The 21,078-nt window shown below is 43.6% G+C and overlaps 1 protein-coding gene across 9 annotated transcripts in view; it reads left to right on the top strand.

The window, feature by feature from the left end:
- The first annotated feature begins 213 nt into the window (after positions 1-213).
- Positions 214-21,078, top strand: part of Hth (Meis homeobox homothorax) — a 518,842-nt gene continuing 497,977 nt past the window's right edge. For 4 of the 9 annotated variants that reach the window (XM_076427470.1, XM_076427475.1, XM_076427472.1 and 1 more), the window contains exons 1-2: positions 381-5,036; positions 13,696-13,958. In XM_076427470.1, the coding sequence (XP_076283585.1) occupies positions 4,908-5,036; positions 13,696-13,958 (392 nt within the window). In that variant the 5' untranslated portion in view covers positions 381-4,907. Of the gene's footprint in view, positions 356-376; positions 5,037-13,695; positions 13,959-21,078 lie in introns of those variants that run through there. The other 5 variants (XM_076427471.1, XM_076427473.1, XM_076427478.1 and 2 more) reach the window with 3 other exon arrangements.

The following is a 21,078-nucleotide window of genomic DNA, read 5'->3' on the forward strand; positions in this document are numbered from 1 at the left end:
CCGGCCCGGCTGCAGCTTTGTACGCCGCCGGCCGGTGAACAGTACCGGATCGACCGACTTCGTCATCTTCGTCGTCGACGTTGTCCACCAGCCAAGGACAATCAGCCGACGGCCCTGGTGGCACTCATCCTCACCTTCACCCTGCGGTCCCTTCCAACCCCTGTCTCTCTCTTCGGCAGTGCAACGCACAGGGTGAATAACACCGATCATCGCCGTAATCAGGCGAAACAGTGAGCGAATACCGGTGTGTGAGTGAAGTGTTACTTGCTTTATACTGTGGGAAAATACAGCCGCTACGGTGGCTCAGCACGCAGAGTTCCCCGGCGCGGCCAGGGCGTTCATGGCGCAGCCAAGGGTACGTTCATTTTTCTAGATATTCACTCTGCCGCACTTCTAATCCGCGAGTTAGCCAGCCGTAATTCACCCGTCGAATATCGCGACTTGATGAACGCGATCCCTTCGGAAGCTTCCTCCTCTCTGTGTCTCTCGAGTCCTGCTTGAACGGAAGTGAGGGGTGGAGAAACGTTTCCGTGTACTCCTTCTAAGTCTCGCCACGCGGGGATCTGGTTCGTTAATTTTTCACTTAACCGGCTCGTTACGAGCATGTTCGGACGTAGCTCCAGGAAAATAATTGGACATTGTTCTTAAGATGAAGCCGTTGGAACGTGGAGATTTATTTCGTCCCCTTATCCGTTCGGATCATCGACATGGGAGAACAGCATTTAGAGAATTTCACTCGGTCGGGTCTCCGAAACGTTTTTGCTTCGGAAAAATGCGAAGTTGATCGTTTCATTTTCTCCGGTCTGAAACAGTTTGCTTACGTCAATCTTGACACGATACGAAGAATTACCGATTGGAGGACGTTTGAATTTTTTTGATAAAAATTCTGACTTGAGAAGCTGTTATTATCGTGAGAAATGTGTTCGAGTGTTCTTCGTGCGATCTCCGATTTCATGCGATCATTTCAAATCGGCCCAGTGGATACACCGAGTTGCGATTTATACACAACCTTGAAACTCTACTTTGATGTTTACCTGAAATTTCACCGTACTTGTCTTCGTAATGGTGCTGTACGCCCGTAGAAGCTCGAGCCTTAATTTATAAACCCTCTATTCTAAAATCGATCGCATTCGACTTTTGTCAAAGCCCTTAACGGTAAAAGGTACCCGCAGAAAATGCGTTACAACAGTTTGGAGGTTCTACCTGAGCATCCTAAATATCCTGAAAGTTTCGTTCGATCGGTATTTCGTGCACGCTGTACCTCCCGGGCTAGGGACGCCCCGATCTTCGAGGAATCCATCAGGATTCTGGCCGACAAAAATTTCCGTTCACGCGATCCTTTGGTTTGCTCCGATTGTCTTCGACTCGTTCGTGGTAAAGCTAGCAGTTGGAACGAGTCAAACGCCGAGTCTCGGCTGTCCGTCGGACGCTGACATCCAGAGATTCTTCGAAGTCTCGCCCCTATCTCCGACCTTATCTAATATCTTTGTTCAAGGTCTCCTCAGGTTTTGTGATTACCAAGCGATTTCGAGCCCGTCGGTCTTCCGGCAAACTTTTAGGAAAATTCCGAACGGTTGAGTCCCTAATTCCTGTTGCAAATCACTGCGGCTGTGAGACTGTAGACTTTATGCAATTTAATTCTACTAATTTCTTAATTTTATTATCTGTCAAACCAATTTCTTGTCAACCCTCAGTTGGTATGATGACATAATCCGAACGCAACAGATTTGAAGATCCAAAAAATTGAAAAATGCCGTAAAAGTAAACTTTCTAAGTGCTTAGCATTCATAAAATGAACGATGTAAACTGTGACCAGTAGACAGAGACTCAACGATACCAACTATGGGTTAAATCCTTTTTTTAACAATTAGGTTAATCTATCTCTTCGATCGACAAAAAATGTCTGAATTTTACTTGTTTCCTCGTTGTTCTGTGTTAAGTGCTCTACGATTTTCCCAGTGAAGTGTGTTCGATTCCGAAATCAGTGCTCCGATTGAATTAAATATCCGAGCAGCGGGTGTGTGTTCTCGATTGCCGGCCGCACGTGAATAATGGAAAAGTCATTGTCGTCTGCATAAAAAGTAGTGATAGCTTATCGAAGTGAAATTCCGCGCGCGCTCGCGTCCAGTGAATATTCTGTCGATGAACGCGTTACAATTTCGGCTCGGGTACAATATTATCGGGTTTAATGTCGGCCGCGCGCTTTTCCGCTCGGTTTTTCGAATTTCAACGTTCCGCAGTTTTATTGAGCCCCGGCCAAGTGAAAATGGTATCAGCGTCGATAAAGAGCTTTACGAGATCGTCGATAAGCAGCGATCGCTCGCGTGCCCCGTCGAGAATCGACTGACGAAGCGTCGAGACGCGTACCGTCGGCCTCCTCTTCGCCGGCGACACCGATATCTCTACCAAAATGTTTCCGTTTTCTTCAATAGGCCACTATCGGTCCTCAAATTTCACTCTCGTCGACAGTGCGCCCTAAAATCTCACTTCCGCAGGTTTTTCACCTGGAAAATTTGTGCATCATATCTCGAAAAATACGTAAAACTCGAGCGGTCACGTGCCTGGTTATAAAACCACTCCTCGATAAATAGAAAAGTGAAATAAATGTTTAAATTCGGTACGTGGTGAATTTTAAGAAATTCGGTCAGAATTTAATTTTTTGTTTCCTAAAAGTCATTCTCGTCACACAACAGTGAACCCTTAGATATTCTTTCATGCAGGTTTTCCACCTGAACAATTCGTGCACTATACTCCAAAAAAAGTGTAAACCTCTGTTATTCCATTTTCTAAGAAATGCTTGTTTCTCGATCATCCTCAATGCTCCTTGTTGTAGAGGAAAGTGAAATAAATATTTAACACGTTGACTCTGTCGGAGATTCATCGCACAAAATAATTTAGTCATTTCAATGAAAACTACAGAATTAATGAACTTCGCGTTAAACAACTACATTATCAGGAAAATAAATTTTTGAAGATGTACGAAGAATTATGTCACCCACGTATTACCGGCGTGACAGTGTTAAATTCAGTGTCTATCGAGTTTTAAGAAATTCTGACAGAATTTCATTTTTTCTTTTCTGCAACTGCCAGTCAAAATTCATGTGTGCCCTGGAATTTCACTCTCGTGGACAGCACGCCCTGCGAGCTCGCTTCCCGCAGTTTCTCTTCCTGGAAAATTCGCGCGCGTCACTCCAAAAAATATGTAAACCTGTACCTGTCATGTGCTTGGTTATAAAATCGCTCCGTTTCTCAATTTTCTAATAATGGCTTTGGTTTCACGAACATTCTCCACGCTCCCCGGCGTATAGAACAGTGAAATGAATATTTAAATTCGGTGAGTGTCGAGTTCTAAGATATTCTGACAGACTTTCATTTTTTCCTTCCCGAAAGTGCCAGTCAAAATTCACGTGTGCGCTTAAATTTTGATATTAACACGAACGTGTCATTTATGTACAAGCGATGGAATCATTTATTCAGAAAATTTATTTTTGCGGCGGTGTATTAAGTCAATCATTGTTAGGATCTGCTAGTCGTTTGCAGAATAATTGCTACAATATATCTTAGACTTCCGTAGGTTTTCTCCGTTTTTTTTAGGTGCTTCTTTGTTACACGACATGTAAAAACAGTGCAACGCATGAAAATACCATCAGTGTTGAAAGTGTTATAAAACTTATATTCCATCTAAAATAATAATTTCATTATGCTGTGTGCTAGAACATCGATATCAATTGAATTAATTTTCAAATTAACATTAAAATAAGTTTGTAGCATTATTATAATTATTGTTTTGATAGACGTCGCATTAGAGACAGTGTAACGCGCGAGAACTTCGTTGGACAGTGTGAAAAGTGTTCCGGAAACGACATTCCGATGATAATTCATTTTATCACAGTTTCAAATATCGATAACATCATTTCGATAATTTTCTACGCCAGTGACAGTGAAATTCTTTCTTCTTCGAATTTTGGATCTACAGTGTACAACGTTGAGCAACGTCTAGAGTGTCGGCATTCTCCAAAAAGTGATTGTGAAATTGCACTCCGTCGTTCGAGGTTCTGCCGACAATTTGACAACAGTTTTACTAGGACATTGTTGAGAAAGAGTGTCCGATGCAAAAGAAGCAGACGTCGCGTTTCGAGTTCGAGTCGCTTTTTCCCAGTGGCAGATACTGCCATCTTGTTGGTAATTCAACTGTTGTTGTAAAATTGTTCCCCTTGAACCCGAAAAAATTAGTTCGGTCCTATTCGATGTCATGTTCGTGTTCTTCGGAAAGTACTCCATTTTGTTTGATAGTTGTGTGAATAATTGTGCTTCAGTAACTCCTCCACATCGATTCTTCGACAATCATTTGCTGTCCAGTTTCAGATAAACTGAAAGCTTTATTGGCTTCGCAGCCTTCGAGTATCTTTACTGAATGAATCATCTCAATGTGAATTGTTAGCGATCGTAGAAAGAGACTCGAAATAAGACAATCATCAAATTGCATAATTTCTGTGCTCCAAAAATGTGTAAAAGAGTCGCTAGCCATCCTAAAAATAAATTTCTCTAAAATTAAGAGATATCTACTGATAAACTCATACACATTTGAATGAGTACTGTTGGGGTCAGGCGCATGCCCAGCCGAGCGCGCACGAGCGCGCCCGAGCAGGCGCGAAGTAGTATTACATGGCGACTCGCGAGGGACAAGACGCGACACGCGACACATGCTACACTTTTACCTTTGTACACCTTCAGACTAATTAAACCATATATCAAGTATACATACGGGAGTAAGTGCCTCCACCTCCAACCACAACCTCAACCTCAACACTGGCGCTGCGGACATTTCAACTCAACACTGGTTAAGAGTAACGAGTTTCTCGAACTTTTTCTTTCTACGCAATTGAAAACGTGGTACCATCACCGTAATGGCGGATCAATCGGACCAGATTAAAGCTCTAACAGCAGCTTTACAAAGTCTCGAGCTTCAGCTGCACAATCGAGTGTCAGGAAGATCACCGTCCACCTCAACGAGTCCGGTATCATTGATTACTGAGGTACGAGTATACCATAGTCACGGAGGCCGCATCTCTGCGGCCAGATCGAGTTCGATAGACTATAGACTCATGGACCACGTCGCGCCGACGGATCCGTCGAGAATGCCGCAAAAGGGTTTCCCGGTCTACTCGACGTATTGAAGGTACTCTTTCGCGACGAACTGCCCTTAACGCGAAGGAGAATAGAGGTGTTGAATTATCGCTACGATCAGTCAGTGCCAATCATGGAGCACATCGACAAGATCAATCGCCACGCAGCTGAATTCGACAGGGCAAAGCTGACTGACGACGGCTTAAGAACTCTGCTGCTCCTGCAATCTTTCTGTTTCTCGCAGGAAAACGAACAGTTACAGAAGATTGCTCTTCGCGTGATCGAGTACAATGGTCAGATTCTGAAAAAAATCTGACACATGTCAAAAACCCAAGTACATACTTTGCAGTTGGTTTCAGATTTTTTAAATGGAAATCCTGCTTGTAAAAAATCAAAAACCTCAAAAAAATCGAAAAAATGCAGATTTCACATGGAAGTTTTAGAGTGACAACATTTATATTTTTACAGTAGCAGTATATTGTTATAAGTATTGTTCATGAATTTTTTCAGATTTTTTGGTTTGGTGCGCCGTTGTTAAAAAAAATAAAAACCGATTTTTTCGACGTTTTTTCCGCGAAGAACTGAGCTTTTTTTGAGGTTTTTGATTTTTTACAAGCAGGATTTCCATTTTAAAAATCTGAAACCAATTGCAAAGTATGTATTTGGGTTTTTGATATGTGTCAGATTTTTTTCAGAATTTTTAAACGTCATTAACTAGGGAAAATAGGCCAAAAACTGATTTTTCGATTTTACCCCATAAGTACCCTCCCGATCGAGATACAGGGTTGAAATTTTGCACAGTATGTTTTTTCTTGGTGCTCTATCGAATGGCACATCGTCGATCAAATTCGGCTCAAGGGCATTTTTGACTATCTCATCCGGCTATGCCCTTTAGGGAATGGTGTATTAATAAGATAAATACTGAAGCGATTACCCTGTGTCACTTGCGTTTAGTGTTCGGCAGTCGTGGCGTTGCAACGCGTTGGCACAGTGTCGACTGGAGACGCCAATTGACGTCTTTCATTTCTCAGGTGTTGCTGGCCTGAGAGATCAGACGCATCGTTACAGTAAATTGTTAGCAAATCGCATAGCTGTGGAATATTTATATATCCCGACTAGGACGAAAAATCGGGCGCAGAAGTAAGATGGAGTAAAAAAATGCCGAAAAAAAATGAAAGTGTACGCAAGCCCGCTGCCGGGATTAAAAATTCTTGGGCCGGTGAATAGCGTCGATTTTTGTCCACCGCTGTACCACGAACGAGCCGTGATTATGTATTTATGGGTATCCATCAATCACTTTCGCTCTCCCGATTGCCGCGGATATCGGCCTTTAGCCTGCCGGATTAAAGTCGTATCGATTTCTCGTCGTTCTATTCGCCGTGTGTGCCCGATGAGACGATTTTTAGTTCTTTTTTTCCTCTTCTCCCCTTCTCCCTCCCTCTCTCTCTCACTCTTTTTTTTTTGTATTTCGGTCGCCTTTCAGCGCGACGAGGAATCTTTTCGGTAACGGTACATTAGCTGGCCCGAGGAAAACGAAATGTGCCTCTCGCGTGTGATTCGTCCGGATCGAAGGTTGCCGGCTGGAATTTCTGTTTGTCACTTTCCGCGGCGAGATTCGAACACGGTCACAGCTAAGTATTTAGATATTTTCTATTGTGGTGCCTCGTGAATTATTGCCGCCAGGGTATTTGCATCCTTGAAGCGTATTTCGAGAGTCCTTGGAATTTTCCGTCGAGAAGTAACTCCAGTTCTCGGAAGATCCCGTACTCACAACGATTAGTCGATTCTAGGTTGGTGCACAAATAGTTGCGGTTTTAGTTCTCTTCAATTTTTAAGGTGTGGACATATTTCGCTTTATGTGTTCGCTGATACGAGCTAGACGTCGAACGACTGTTGTACGATCAACTTTCAGTTCTTCTGCAACCTCTCGAGACGTTTTTCGAGGAGCTGTTTCGATAAAAGCCCCCGTGGTTCATCTTTGAGACTTGTATCTCTGTCACGGAATTTTTGAAACCAGTGTTGAGTATGTAGTATGCTTATTAATAGACCCCTGATTAAACACGTTGTTAATACCGCGAGCAGTTTCTGTCGCTTTATATCCTCATCCGAACTCGTATAATAAATAATAATAAGAGAAGTGAAGCCTACATTTTGATATTATGAGTGTAATGAGTAGAGTGCGGATCTTCGTGCAAAATAAAAAATGTTTTGAGCCAAATAAAAGTGTCTTTCTTCTTTCAATTATCTTATTAAGATGAAACTATACACTGGTGGGGCGATAAATCTTTTAAATATGTCCACTGTTTTAGATTGTACGTACCCGTTTTCGTCATAAATGCATAAAATCCGCAGTCCAGAGCTAAAACGTCGCTTCAGAAAAATAGCAAAAATTTAAATTGATGAAATCCACAATTATTTATTTTCTCCAAGTTCTTTGGCGACAAAGGGAACAAATAGTTAAATATTCTACCCGTTCTGACAGTATCTCCCGCGTTATACATAATGTAGAGACTCGAAGCGACTACTCGGAATTGTAAGACATAAATTCTGTACTTTATGTCCCAGTAAAAATATAATACTATTTTTGTGTTATTGATATTCAGTTTTTACAGGAGTCGTACATTTGTAATAGACAGAGTTCCATCTCTCCTTGACAAATTCTGAAGTAGTAATAAAGCTCCGAAAGATTAAAAACTAATTTTCTCCAAGCCTGTCAAATCGTACCAGACGTTCAGTTTCTGAATCACAATCGTCTGCAGTAAGTTGCACCTGCAAAAAGTCTCCCCAGTTCCTGCATCAATAAAACTTTGTAGATTACCTCGATGCAATAAATTAGCACAATTTTATGAACACGGACCAACTTGTCAGTGCAGCGTGATTAACACGAAGACTACTGTATCTATCTCGAATCTACCGTCGAAACGATACTTCCATCGTCGAATATTATGTACTCGGAAAGTTTCCTGCTAGCCGCCATTACGAATTACGAATAACATTCTCCGTCTGGACACCCTTTCGTTTATTTACACACATTTCGACGGGTGAAAACAATTTTCTTCGAAACACTGTAATAATAGTGCTCTAGAGTATTATTAAATTCATACTCTGCGTTCTCATTGGTTGATGTATCTGTCTTCTTTAATCGCTCAATGCCTGTACATCTTTTCTAATGTTTTGAGGAGTATTGTTCAAATTCCTAACTTCAAGAATTTCCTAGCGTCCATATTCAGACTGCGAATTTTATGCATTTATGACTAAAATGAGGTAGCTCTTCGTATATCAGCGAATCTTGGCGCGATCAGGGCCCCGAAATCGACGAGCCGTTCGAAAAAGAGCGCCCGATGCATCGGGGCCGGTGCACGATGCGTCCTCGAGATAGGCGAGGCACATGGCGCGGCCCCGGTGCATGCGTGTACGTCGCAGTGTTTTCCAAATGTCGACATCAATCAGAAAGTAACGAACAATCACTAGGGCTCTGTCCTCCTCTTCCTCCCTTCTTCTCTATCCACCCTTCTCGCAGCTTCTTTCACCGTCTCGGAATCCTAGCCATGTTTCTGCGAGGAGGACGACCTTAGGCTCCATTTACAACTGCCCCGTATAAATTTCCCCCGGCTCGATTATTCATGTCCATACGAAAAAATTGCCCGATAGCGTTCCCTTGAACCGAAATCCGCGTTTCCCGATAATCGAACGGATCCGCTGCGTTCTCATTTCCTTCTTCGCGATTACCGACGGTCTTACCTTGTTGGTCAATCACCGATGACTCACGGATCCGTTTGAGCACAATCGACGGATTCGATCTGCGGGATTAGCGGAGATTGTGAAAACTGAGTAGGGGTCGAATAGGGGTTATCTGTTTTTTGTTCTGTCTTGTTTTTCCTTGCGGTGCGTGGAACGATAAATAATTCGAGAATTGCTGCGACATGTAAAATAATTCGAAAGCGATGCAACTTATAATAGTGCTCCATTTATACGTATAGTAACTGAACTGTGGATCTGTATGTAAAATAAAAGTTGTCGAAGTCAGTTGAAGAAAACTGAAAGTTAATGAAATTGTGTTTTCCTTTTAATCGTGTTAAAAAGTTAAAGAAACGTAACATTATCTTTAAATTCTTAGAAGAATTAGAAAATGTGGTTTCAATTTTGTATGCATTTGTGCACGCGTGACCGATACCTAAATTTTGAGTCCAGCAAAATCTTCAATGAGGTTTGATTAGATCGTATTCGATCCTGTTCAATTTCAATCGCTGTATATTCGCTTGTAAGATTTTCCTAGATCTATACATATATTAATCGTCGTTCTACTAATGATCTAATTTCCTGCAACCTCGCGATCTTTATACTATGAACTCTGATTATGAATAAATTTCGCATTAGCGAGTACATGAAATCGTAATGAAGCCGCGATCGACAGTCTGCTCGTGAAAGGAACTGCCGTATTAATTCTCCATGTAATTGATGTTTCTTAAGTCTATTGAATTTAGATTGAAACGAATAGGTTTGAATAATATAATAAAGATTGTGGTATAAATATTCATGGAACGTTCGGATACATCCTTTAACCCTGACAGGTAATTCGTTTCAGAAAAATTTAATTGTTAATTGATATAACGGATCCCAAGATTTTTAAATCAATTTTAATATGGTGGAATACTTCGACGTATTCCATCTCTATAAACTACGTATCATATATTATCATAAATATTCTTTGTTTATCGATTATTCAACAATATTTAACACTGGAATTTACCGGATTGGTCAAAATCGCTAGTATCTCATTTCTTCTCCCACAATTATTCAAATTACAAAAATGTATTCGTAAAAATCTTACAATGAACTTCTTTATTCAAGCATATATTGAATAAATCTTTATGCACAATGAAAACTTTGTAAATCAGTTGTACACAACAAAAAAATTGTTCTTCTGACAGATATATTTCTTCGTTTAGTGAGTAGATAGATTTATAACAATTGTGGAACAATTGCAGGAATAGAGAATGTGTTAATATGAGATTTGTGCGCAAACGAAGAAACAGTATTGCATTATCCGCGTTCACCTGGGTCGGAAGAACGGTGGTTTCGCCGTCGGCGTCGCGTCGATCCTCGATTTGATCCTACTCGTCCTCGTCGCCATCTTGGCCGCGCTGTCAGGGAATATTTGCCGATTTCTACATACTTCCTGACTATGGGCGGAGGTATTGATCGAGAAAGAGGGAATCCGCGTCTTCCGCCCCCTTTCCCGGCTTTCTTCGGCCAGTGATTTATATCGGGGGGCGTTTAAGCGCACTCGCCTCGCCTCGCCTTGACCTATCCGCTTGTAAACGAGCCGCGTTTCTCGGTCTCGAGGATCCCTCTCGATCGATCGTTCGTTGATTCGCGCGTCGCGGATTTCGCCCCAGCTACAGGGCGAACCGGCGAACGAATTCTTGTTCGTCGTGTTCCGTCTTTAATTGCGTTATGAATATTTCATCGTGGACATGCGCAGCTGCACTGCGCGCAATTTATTCCGGCCGATTTGTCACTGGCGAAATTCTGTGTACTGGAATCCCGGCAAATTTTTAACAAATTTTTCGGATGATTTTTCTCGTTCCGATTCCACGACGATTCATCCGGGGTAATGCTCCTCTCCCACTCTCCGCGATCTGAGACCGGCGTACGCCATTGCTCCGCTGGGATCCGGCTTTAATGTCGCTCCGTATCCTTCGATCTCTCCCGTTTCTGATATTCTGCTCGATCGACCGGTGATATCTTCATAGATCCGCCGCGCGCCGTCGTGAATTATTAGACGCGTCCTCGGGTTCCTTGAACCTTCTCGCCGACGGAATTTCAGTCCCGAATGTTTTCATCCTGTGCTACGTTTCTTCTGGTTTTTCTCGAAACTTATTATCCACTGTATATTGCACAAGACTGCCTAACAGTTTCGGCAGTATAGCCATTGTTGGCGTGCAGTGCAGCGTCTGTCACAGTGATCCAACATGAAAAGTGAGAAATTTCCTTAAAGTTGGATTCTTTATGTTGGGATTGAATTTACTCGGAGAGAAGAATATGCACGAGTTCTAGGTTAGGCCTAGTTAAATGTATATTGTTTAAGAAAACGTTATAAATCAAATTGCAAATATCAATTTTAGGTTCAATCCTCGCAGGAGATTTTTCGAACATAATTGCTTGGTTCAGCCGTTCGACAATTAGCATCGATTCTTTTTATCTCCCTTTTCCAATGTTCCATTTTGGAGCAGCCTACAAGTATTGTCAGTGTCTCGTAACGCGAGTCGCGGGATGGCACAAGGACGAGGGGAGCGAAGTTCATCGTCACGCGATGCGATACATCTGGAATAGTAGTGGTAATCTTCTCAGCGAATAGCGAGAATGCGTGTGACTCAACTGTGTTGTTGACCAATCAGACGTTTTCTCTGTGAATTTCTTTCGAGACAATACACTCGTAATCGTCGAATTCGATCATTCATTTTAGTGTTTACGCGAAGACACAACTGTCTCGGCTGGTCACCTCGGTTAACGGTCTTAATTAAGGATTCTCGATTACCCTGCACACCGTGTTCCCGTTGATTTCGCGAAAGCCGCACGCGTGTCGCCACGAATTCGTTGTTTTTTCTCTCTCTCTCTTTCTTTTTCCGTCGTTTTTATTCGTCCCTGTACGAGCGTGATGCCTTTTTTTTCGCTGTTTCCATGACAAAATTACTGGCTCTCCGGCTCGACGGTCGAGCGGCGTAATTAGCGATAATAATCGGCGTGCTTTCGTTTCCGTGGTACACCGTGACAAGGTACAAGATGCGACGAGTCAGGAAAATCATTGGCTTCCCGATCGATCCGTGCCGCCTCGATCCGTCGAGCCTTCAACCTCGGTTGTCGATACGCCGAGGAATTCGTCCGTTCACATTCCGCGTCTACGTCGAAATTTGCATTTCCCCTGTGTATTAACTTTGCCGGCGAAGTTTAACTGCGCTCCGCCATGGTGCTGTAATTAACCTCAATCATCCTGTGGGTTTCGTTTCGTGCGACTTTATTTCCTCGATCGATCACGATCCTCCGCTCACGGTCGTTGAATCACGATCGAGTACATTCAGCGACGCACTAAACGCTATATGTACCTATTTTTCTTTTTATTCTTACTATTGGTATAATCGTGTAACAATCTCCTTTTTCGAGGTTGACGTAAAAGGTAATCAATCACAGTGATTCGTACCGTTGATCTTCTTTCTAGAACCTCAAACACCTTGTGGTGGGAGTAGCTAGTATACAGCGAACAAGGATTTCGTGCAATAAACAAGGTTGCAACTAGCGAGGTTATACTGTATGATCTTTCAATTTCTTTACAGTACGTAGCATTCCCTCGATACGATCTTCATCTCTTCCTCAGCTTCGCCTAGACGAAATTCATCTTCCAGACAGAATCCGTGTCCAGTCGGGCTAAAAACGTTCTTTCTCGTGAAAAAGAAAAATCAAGATTCCTCGATTCGTCTTCTACGTTTCTCTCTGTTGTATCGTCTGTGGAAACAAAACCCGCTTATTTTCGCGCGAGAGCCATTCTATGCGAGCTCGGAGCAAGGACAGTGACGTCTATTTTTGCTATCTAAATAACCGCGGAATCGATGGAGGCTAGGATAACCGGTGAGAAACCGGTGACACTATCCCAAGCGAGCGCGCGACTCGGAACAAAGGTGTTGTGCGCGCGCTGCCTTTGGGTATCGGACATTGTTCGTCCGGTGGGTGTCTTAATCGACGGGGGGACCTGCCGCGATTATCGCGCTCCTGGAGCCTATAGTGCGCGGCAGTGGCCTCTTCCCTGGAACAATAATTCAAAGCTACACTTGCGCGATCGCCACGCAAAGAACAAAAAAAATCGCTACAAAGCAGGCATGAGCAATGAGCGCGTTTCGCTGCAAGCGACGCTTCGGGGCGAGTGACGTCTCGGAAAGAGATGGAGAAATGCACGAGAGATATCTCGCTCTCTTTTCGCATAGTCCTACCGAAGACTCGCGTGGTCCTAACAATGATCAACTAATTGACGCGATCGTGACTTTTCGTCATTTAATTTGATAGATAAGGTAATTGTTTCAGTAATCAGTCGTTTCAAGCGTTGATTTATCATTAATTAATTTTTTGATCTTTTAATGAGAGGACATATAGCTACACATTGGAAGTGAGGGTTGAGCTGACCATTGTGCTCACTCAAATCTATAAGAAATTGTTGCTCATACTAGATAGTGGCCTGGAATAGAACACATTTATTCTAGGTGGTATACAGGGTGTCCCAGTACAACATTCTACATGAGAAAATAAGTGAATCGTTCAAACACGATTTTCTCGAAAACAATGTGTTCCATCTTTCAACTTACTTTCTCACTGTAGAATCGTTCCCTGCACGGATATACCATGGGACACCCGGTACACAAAAGCTATTGATGCCGATTTGGTATTTACGTTTTCATGAAGGGATTAAATCGGTTCGTGGCAGCTTTCGCGTAGGCTTCCCGGGTCGATGGGTTATGGAAAGGGTTAAGGGATCATGGTCGGATGGTTTTGACTAATTTTGGTTATTTCTGGTTGCAGTACGACGATGGCGGGCTGCACGGGGGTTACCTCGAGGGCGGAGGTGGCGGAGGAGGCGCAGGGCTGTACGATCCACACGGGAGTGCCCGAGGGGTGCCGGGCCTCCATCACAGTCCACACCTGGGGGGTATGGGACCAGCAGCACACCCGCAGTACCCACCACCCCCTCCGCAGCCACCCCAACACGTTCTCGCGGCTGCAGCAGCGGCTGCTGCGTCCGCGGTGCCCGACGTACACAAACGCGACAAGGACGCGATCTATGGGTAAGTTCACTTCTACTAGCTCACACCATGATACAACAGCACAATTAAAAAGTGACCCAAAAATTAGCCCATTTTGGGAAATCATAGCTTATATCGCTGAAAATTTTTTAATTCAGTTGACAATTAGATTTCATCTATACCTTCTCTGCGCCGATTAAATTAATATATAATAAATTGCCATGATTAATAAATGAGTGTTGTGCAACATTTTCATAGCGATAACTCGAAGATTACGGTTTCCGGGTTGTGTCACTTTGGCATCTGGCGTCATAGATCGATAATAGATTAACTTGTGCATAAATCACCGCATTGTATATCGTTCTCTTTCGTTCGACGCTAATATGTTCTTCTTAAACCTGTTAAAGAATTAAAAGTTTTCAGAGCATAATACGCACGGCCTGAATGGAAAGTATAACGTGTGTCATCGGTGTCGCCGAACGTATTAAACCTAAAATCTGTAGACGTCGTAAAAACTATTGGACTATTCTATATTCAAATATAGAATATATGTAGAGATAGGTTTCAATCGCTAATACACCTTCAAAGATACAAGAAATAGTGCAGAACAGAATTACCGAGGATATCTAATATTTTGCATAATACTCCTGTACGTACAATCGCGTTCGATTAGCATATTAGTTGTTCATTTCACTCGAGCTCGCCGGACAAAGAAAGGGAAGCGTTGCGACGCGTAATCGGTCGTCGAATCAGAGAATCAGAAAATAAAAATAACGCCATAAAAAGGCGGTTTCGCACGCGAAGAAACTCAACCGAGCAGATCGCAGCCATCCCCATCGCAATAAAAGTCGCTCTCTAAAATCAAAACAAGATAAAGCGGCGTTATCGCGGCGGGGGAAGGGACGGGGATCAATTACACACCGAACAATCCTTCAATGTGTTGCTGTTAATACGGTTGTTCTTCTATCTTCCCGTTAATCTGGCCGTAACTCCGAGTCGCGGAATGCGGCGTAACAATGGGGGTTTGATAAATCCTAATGGCCGCGTGATTTACATGAAAATTCATGACGCGTTGCGAGCGTTATTTCTTTATTCGTATTGGTTGCGCTTCACTCGGAAGCGCCGCGTCGCGCCGGGAACGAGAGCCGAGCGCAGCGTACGCGCTGATATTCAACTAGGGGAACTTTTTCCAAAGTTTCGCGTCGTCGAGGAAAACTTCGCGGTCCGAATAAAATTCAAATTCATCGTGACTCAGCCGTCCTCGGATTCGGATGATTTACAAACATTAATTACAAACAGAATTAATTAGAAGTGAGAGAGGAACTGTCTCTATACAACTATCCTTATTAGGGGTGAATCAGTATAAGAAATTGAAACTTTTCAAGTTGATGTCTGATAGTTGGCAAATTCTAGTCCAATCTAATAATAGCGAGTTACGACTCGAGGAAGAGGTAAAAATATAAAAGTTGAAACAAATAGATGTCTGTACTATAAAAATCCATTCATACCCATTCACACTCAAGATACGAAGAAAAGTGACCGTTACATTGTTTCACGACACTTGAACTTGTCTATTATTTATTTATCAAATCTATAAGTCCGTGGTTCTATTTCAATGAAGTGTTACTAGTTTTACCCTATATTATGACATGAAACTTGTTGAACGAATTCCAACTATCTTATAGAAACAGCACAGTGCGCGTCGTCGGACGTCGCGGACCGTTCCTTTTCACCTGGACGCGACCGTGTGCGCAGCTTTCGATCTTTCGCCGTGCGACGACCAGTTTTCTTTCGCGTCACGAAGCCGCTTTTTACTGCGCGGCCAGCGGAATAACATTATCGCGAGGTTAACGTGGTCGATAATCGACACGTTTTCCACCGGCCACGGTTTTGCATTCCATATGAATAATCGCGGCTGGCGTTTACGACGCGAAAAATTTACTTTTAAAGACGCACACGTAGCTGCTTCTTTTTCTCCTCTTCCCTGCCGGAGCACGAAGTCTTTTTACCGTGATAGCGCACCGATATTATTAGCAACCGGCATTCGAACTCTCCGCCTCGATCGCTCTTTGAAAATTCTTGAACCATCCGCCACGTGGCACAGTGTGACCTAAAACGTGGCCAAACGGGGCTATGCTCCTTGTCTTATTGGATACTCGGGTATGATTCTATGGATAAATCTCGAGGTAAAACAGTCTTATTATTTATACCTGCGAAATATGGCAAGATTACAAATATTACCTTCATTCGTCACGCTGTCGTCGTGGCGTGAACTAGTAAACTTGTTGTCGGGTTGTCAGTGTAAAACGCATAATTTCGAAGAAACTGAATTAATCTGTAATTGTTAATCATTACGTTCTAGAATTATAGAATTGGTTATGGAGAAGGAAAGGTAATTGACATTAATATTCCAAAACATTCCACTAATTGTCGTGCACGGGCTTAGAGGTGACACTCTTATCTTTGAGTATTTGCAAAAAGCTATTATAGCCATTAGCTGCGCCCCTAGTTGTAATAACATTTTTGTAATGCAATGTAACCATGCTATTGGCTTCAAGCGAATTTTCTCGAAAATGATAAGATATGAAGAACGTGTTCCCATAAATATTGTATGTTGTTAAATGAGCTTATTTAAATACTTGTATAATGGTCAAAATGTTAATTATTAGGTCCACTACATTCTTTTACAAACAGATATTTAACTCGTACGAAAAATAATCATTAGTACGTTCAAATACAAAATACATATACACATATAAAATACATATTTCAAAAAAGTTATGATTTTTAACTTGCCATAATTATTGATTTTGACATCAGATTAATATCCAGCGACCCGAAAACAATGGGAACACTAATTTTTAAGGAACACCCCCAATTTTTATAGTGACACATCCGACCATGTTTTGGTACTATACGCGAGATACACAGGTAGTTCGTTTTTTCCATTGAATATGAAATTCTTGTTTACGATGTCTAAACACGCACGCCTACACCGATATTTGACAATCGCGCACCGTTCGTGCACTTATGCAGTAACCGGGATATGTATACATGTTCTTGGACATGCAACATTCTGTCAGAAGCGTAAACATTATCGAAACTTTATTCGCGAACAAACGTTACAGCTACATTCGCTTTTGCCTTCCATAATTCATTTTTCGTGTGCTTCTAATGCCTAGCTATCGTGACATTTGCCAGCTAGGAGATTAAATGTTCGTGTACACACGTTCGATTATCGAGACCGTTTGAAACGCGCAAAGTGCTCGCACGAAGATGACCAAGGTCGTTGGCATTGTAATCATCTCGAGCCGACTACACACGCTATCGGAACACAGAGTCTAGCCTATTTAACGTCTCGAAAACACTAAATCCTCGTATACTCGGTGAGCAGATAAGGTTCCCGCATCAAGTGCGCGGATCTTCCAATTATTCGGAGCAGCGTTTCAAGTTCAGTCTTATCGATAATCCGGACATCGATTACGGTATCGCCGGTCGATCTCTATGGGCGTACGCGATCGTGCTGGAGGAAAGATCAACGTCTCACGGGGACGTCTGTGGATCTGTGTGCCTCGTGGCACGCTTCGTCCGCTGAGGCAGAAACTCGTCAATTGGCCGTTTTACGAAGCGGCTCCGGCCGTGTTCCCGTGTGATTTATAACCGCGAGATGGCCCGATTTCTGGTACACACATCCTAGAACGGGAGCCTCATTATTTCGCGCACCCTGTAATTTGTCCACTCGTCGTGTGCCCCGGCCGAACCCGAAGCGGATTCCAGCACTTTCTCGGAACAGCACTCCTCGCGGAGAGGAGAAGAGAGGGCCGTTCCGAGGCGGCGTTTAGCCCCGTGCCCGTTCATTTCGTTCGCAGTTGATAAACTTGTGTTTACAGACCGATCGTGTACGCTCGCTCTCGCCCCGCGCCGCGGCCGATTGAGTCGTCCAGGTGAAATCGAGACCCGTCGTCGTTTTCCTCACGAGTCCGCCGTCGAACTGGGTCCCTCGGACGCGGACCTTGCGTTGATTTATCCGGCTAGTCCCCGACGATTGATGGCCCAAGCCCGCGAATGGTAATGCGCCTTATTTTATCGCTTTCCAGTTGGAAAATCGGCGGAATATTCTCCGCGGCATCGACACCGGTATCTCGATCCAAGATCCCTTGGAGCTAGAAGCGACCGTGTAATTGTGACACGGAATGAGTTGTACTACGCTCGACTTTTTGTACTTCATAATTATTCCAGTTTCTTTTCTATCCTACTTTTTTGCGCTCCCCGACAGTCCGGTAAATTGAATAACACTTTTATGGGATTTCATTAGTTCCCATTGGAAAACGGTGGTTCTTCCCGGCGAGAGACAGGTGCGGTGGTGCTCGTTGAAGGGTGGTTGTTCTAGTCCGACAAATCACCTATTTTTAGTTCATAATTACCGATACGGCGAAGCAGTTTCTACATTATTAACAGGTTCACCGTCACGTCAGCCGTATAAGGACGATGCAGTTGTGTGTTCGCACGGGCTTAAGAATTTATTTTTGCGCTCGTCGTGCGTGATCACCGGAATAAACCTCAGCCACGGTTCGATTTTTGATTTTGTGATATTTTTGCGATGTAATTTAGAGAACACTTCACTCGTGGGAAAACTCGTATGGTTTCCACTACTTAATATTTCCACCGATCCTGTACTTTTACCTGTTTTCGATCCACGTCTGCTCGCTCAATTCACCAGATTCTGCAAATTCCTGCTACAAAGTAGCAGTCGGCGTAACGTCTAGATTATCTCGCGATTTTTTTAGATTTATCGCGCAGGCCACCAACACTTAGCACTCTCATTAGCATTTCGTACGCGACGTTCGTACACAGCCAAGGAGCACGAAGATCTATTGCAGTCTGGTACATGAAGTACACGTATCTATTTACTTTATCCTACTTAACGATTAAGTGGCTCCGGCGAGTGCAGTCAAAAGAAGTCGTAGGTGCACGGGGTTAACAAAATCCATTAAAAGCGCGCATACGAAAAATCGATTCTGTCTGCGAGGCAGAGAGAGAGAGGGAAAAGATTGCTCGCAGCGATTCTTGCCGATTCCGCGACCGCACGGAAGGGTTTTACGTAAGCCGAACGAAGCGGAGACGTAACAGGCAGGCGAATCTGCCAATCACGGGGACCTCGGTTCCTTATGCAAGGAGTATGATTGGCCGAGTCACTTATGGATTAGACATCTTACGCAAATCTCTGTGCACGGACGCGGCGCTGAGCAGAGCGGCGCAGCACGGCGCAGAGCGGAGTCGTGCGTGTTGGAGCCGATCGGAGCGGTAAGCGCACGCCGGAAGCTCGATTCGAGCTTGTACACGCAGACATCGCGGTACTCGGCGTACGTTTAATATTCTATTTTTCTGATCGGCGATAATTAGTGCATTAGAGTGACGTTTCAGCAGACGAGCGGGTAATGAATATTAATGCACTGTTTAATGGAATCGATTGGTCGAGCGCCGGTTCGATTACATCACGCAGCGCCGGTCGCAGTCGGACAGCCACCCGGGAAAACAGGATCTCGACGCGCGTTTTATTTGGCGGCCAACCGACACGCTCGCGTTTTCCCTTCGCGGGTAATTGAGACGGCTCGAGAAAGCCGTGGAATTCCTTTTTTTCCCCTCTGCTTCTTTTTTTTCCGCTGGCCAAGTCGCGATCGGGAAAAGCGAGCCGATTGCGGAATTGGAAGTAGGTTTATGGAAATGCTGGAGAATTTATTAGAGCTCGCTCGAACATTAATCACTTCCGTTTACATATTGCGAATAGAATTCTGAGCGGATCGCGGTCAGAAAGCGAGAGAGGGGGGGGGGAGAGAAAGAAAGAGAGATTCGAAAAAACGCGAAGATTTCAAGTCCGACACGGTGAGAATTAACTGCTAGATTGTCGGGTGGGATCGGTCGGTCGGTTTCACGCGGTTTTTGATAAATACGTGTTATATCGCCAGTGATTCTCAGGCCGACACCTTTATCGGTTATTATCGGCACCGCGCGTTCCCGTTGTTTTTATTTCAGCCGCGATAAAATTAACATGCAAAACCGATACGCGGGCCGGAGTTCGCTTTCACCGGGACCCGTGGCGTGGCCTGGCCCGCGCGCCGCGTTTCGGTATTTTAATTCAGCGGCGTTAATTAACGTCGACGTTAATAAGTATTTCTTCCGGGCACGGGGTGAAAAAACCAGCCGGGAGACAGAGTGGGAGAGACGCACGCGAGCGATCCGTCTTCTTTTTTCATTCGTGTACAACGTCGATGATTAATATCGAACAATGCGCATTAATCGTGTCCGCATCGAGCATACGTCCGGATAATTTTTGTTTCGACGCCCGTGCGAAATCGATTCCGATTACATATCCACTCTTCGCCAATTTTAACTCCTCGCTCGTTTAATATTCGGGACTAATTACATCGGAACTTTCACTAGCCGCGAAACGGTTCAATCAAGCTAATGGCTTCAATCTTTGGATGGCTATTCGTAGGTACTTACTATCGTGGACGATCCGCCATTTTCATGTCAGTTATTACAATTAGTCGTCTTCGTCACAGCCCCTCTATTGCCATCGTCACTCGCGAAATTTATGAGACAATCCGATTAACACGTGGCGCACTCGCTCTCTCGGAAGCATTCGTCTCAATGGCCACGTCGCGTTGAATACCTGCTCAATTTTATTCATTATCTTTCTTGGTAAATAGTACTCTAATCTACCACTATTTAATGTTTACCATTATTTAATTTCAACCTTACGGTCAACGAATGGAATTGGTTTACTTAATTATCTGCAGCCACGCATTATTCCGTACATAATACATATACAATTAGGTAATTATACGTACGGCAATGTAATATTATCATTGCACCTGCTCATTATTTGGTTCGTGTATCTCTTCCTTTTATCTATTTCCTTTCTTTTCCTTCTCGTGGCGTCTTCGTTCACCAGTAAATAATTTTCCGTTTCTTCTAATCGACCATCATATCGGCGATTGATGCATGCGAAAATGCTCGAACGGAGGAAGGACAAATATCGAGGAATCGATTCTTCAATCGCATGTGTTACATTGCCGATAGCCACGAATAAAAAGGGTCGGCAAGGGCGGAGGGGTTGGAGGGGCGTCGAGTCGAGGGCGGAAACCGCAAAACCGCAAAC

Source organism: Lasioglossum baleicum, chromosome 7 (genome assembly GCF_051020765.1).
Source record: "Lasioglossum baleicum chromosome 7, iyLasBale1, whole genome shotgun sequence".
NCBI lineage: Eukaryota > Metazoa > Arthropoda > Insecta > Hymenoptera > Halictidae > Lasioglossum > Lasioglossum baleicum.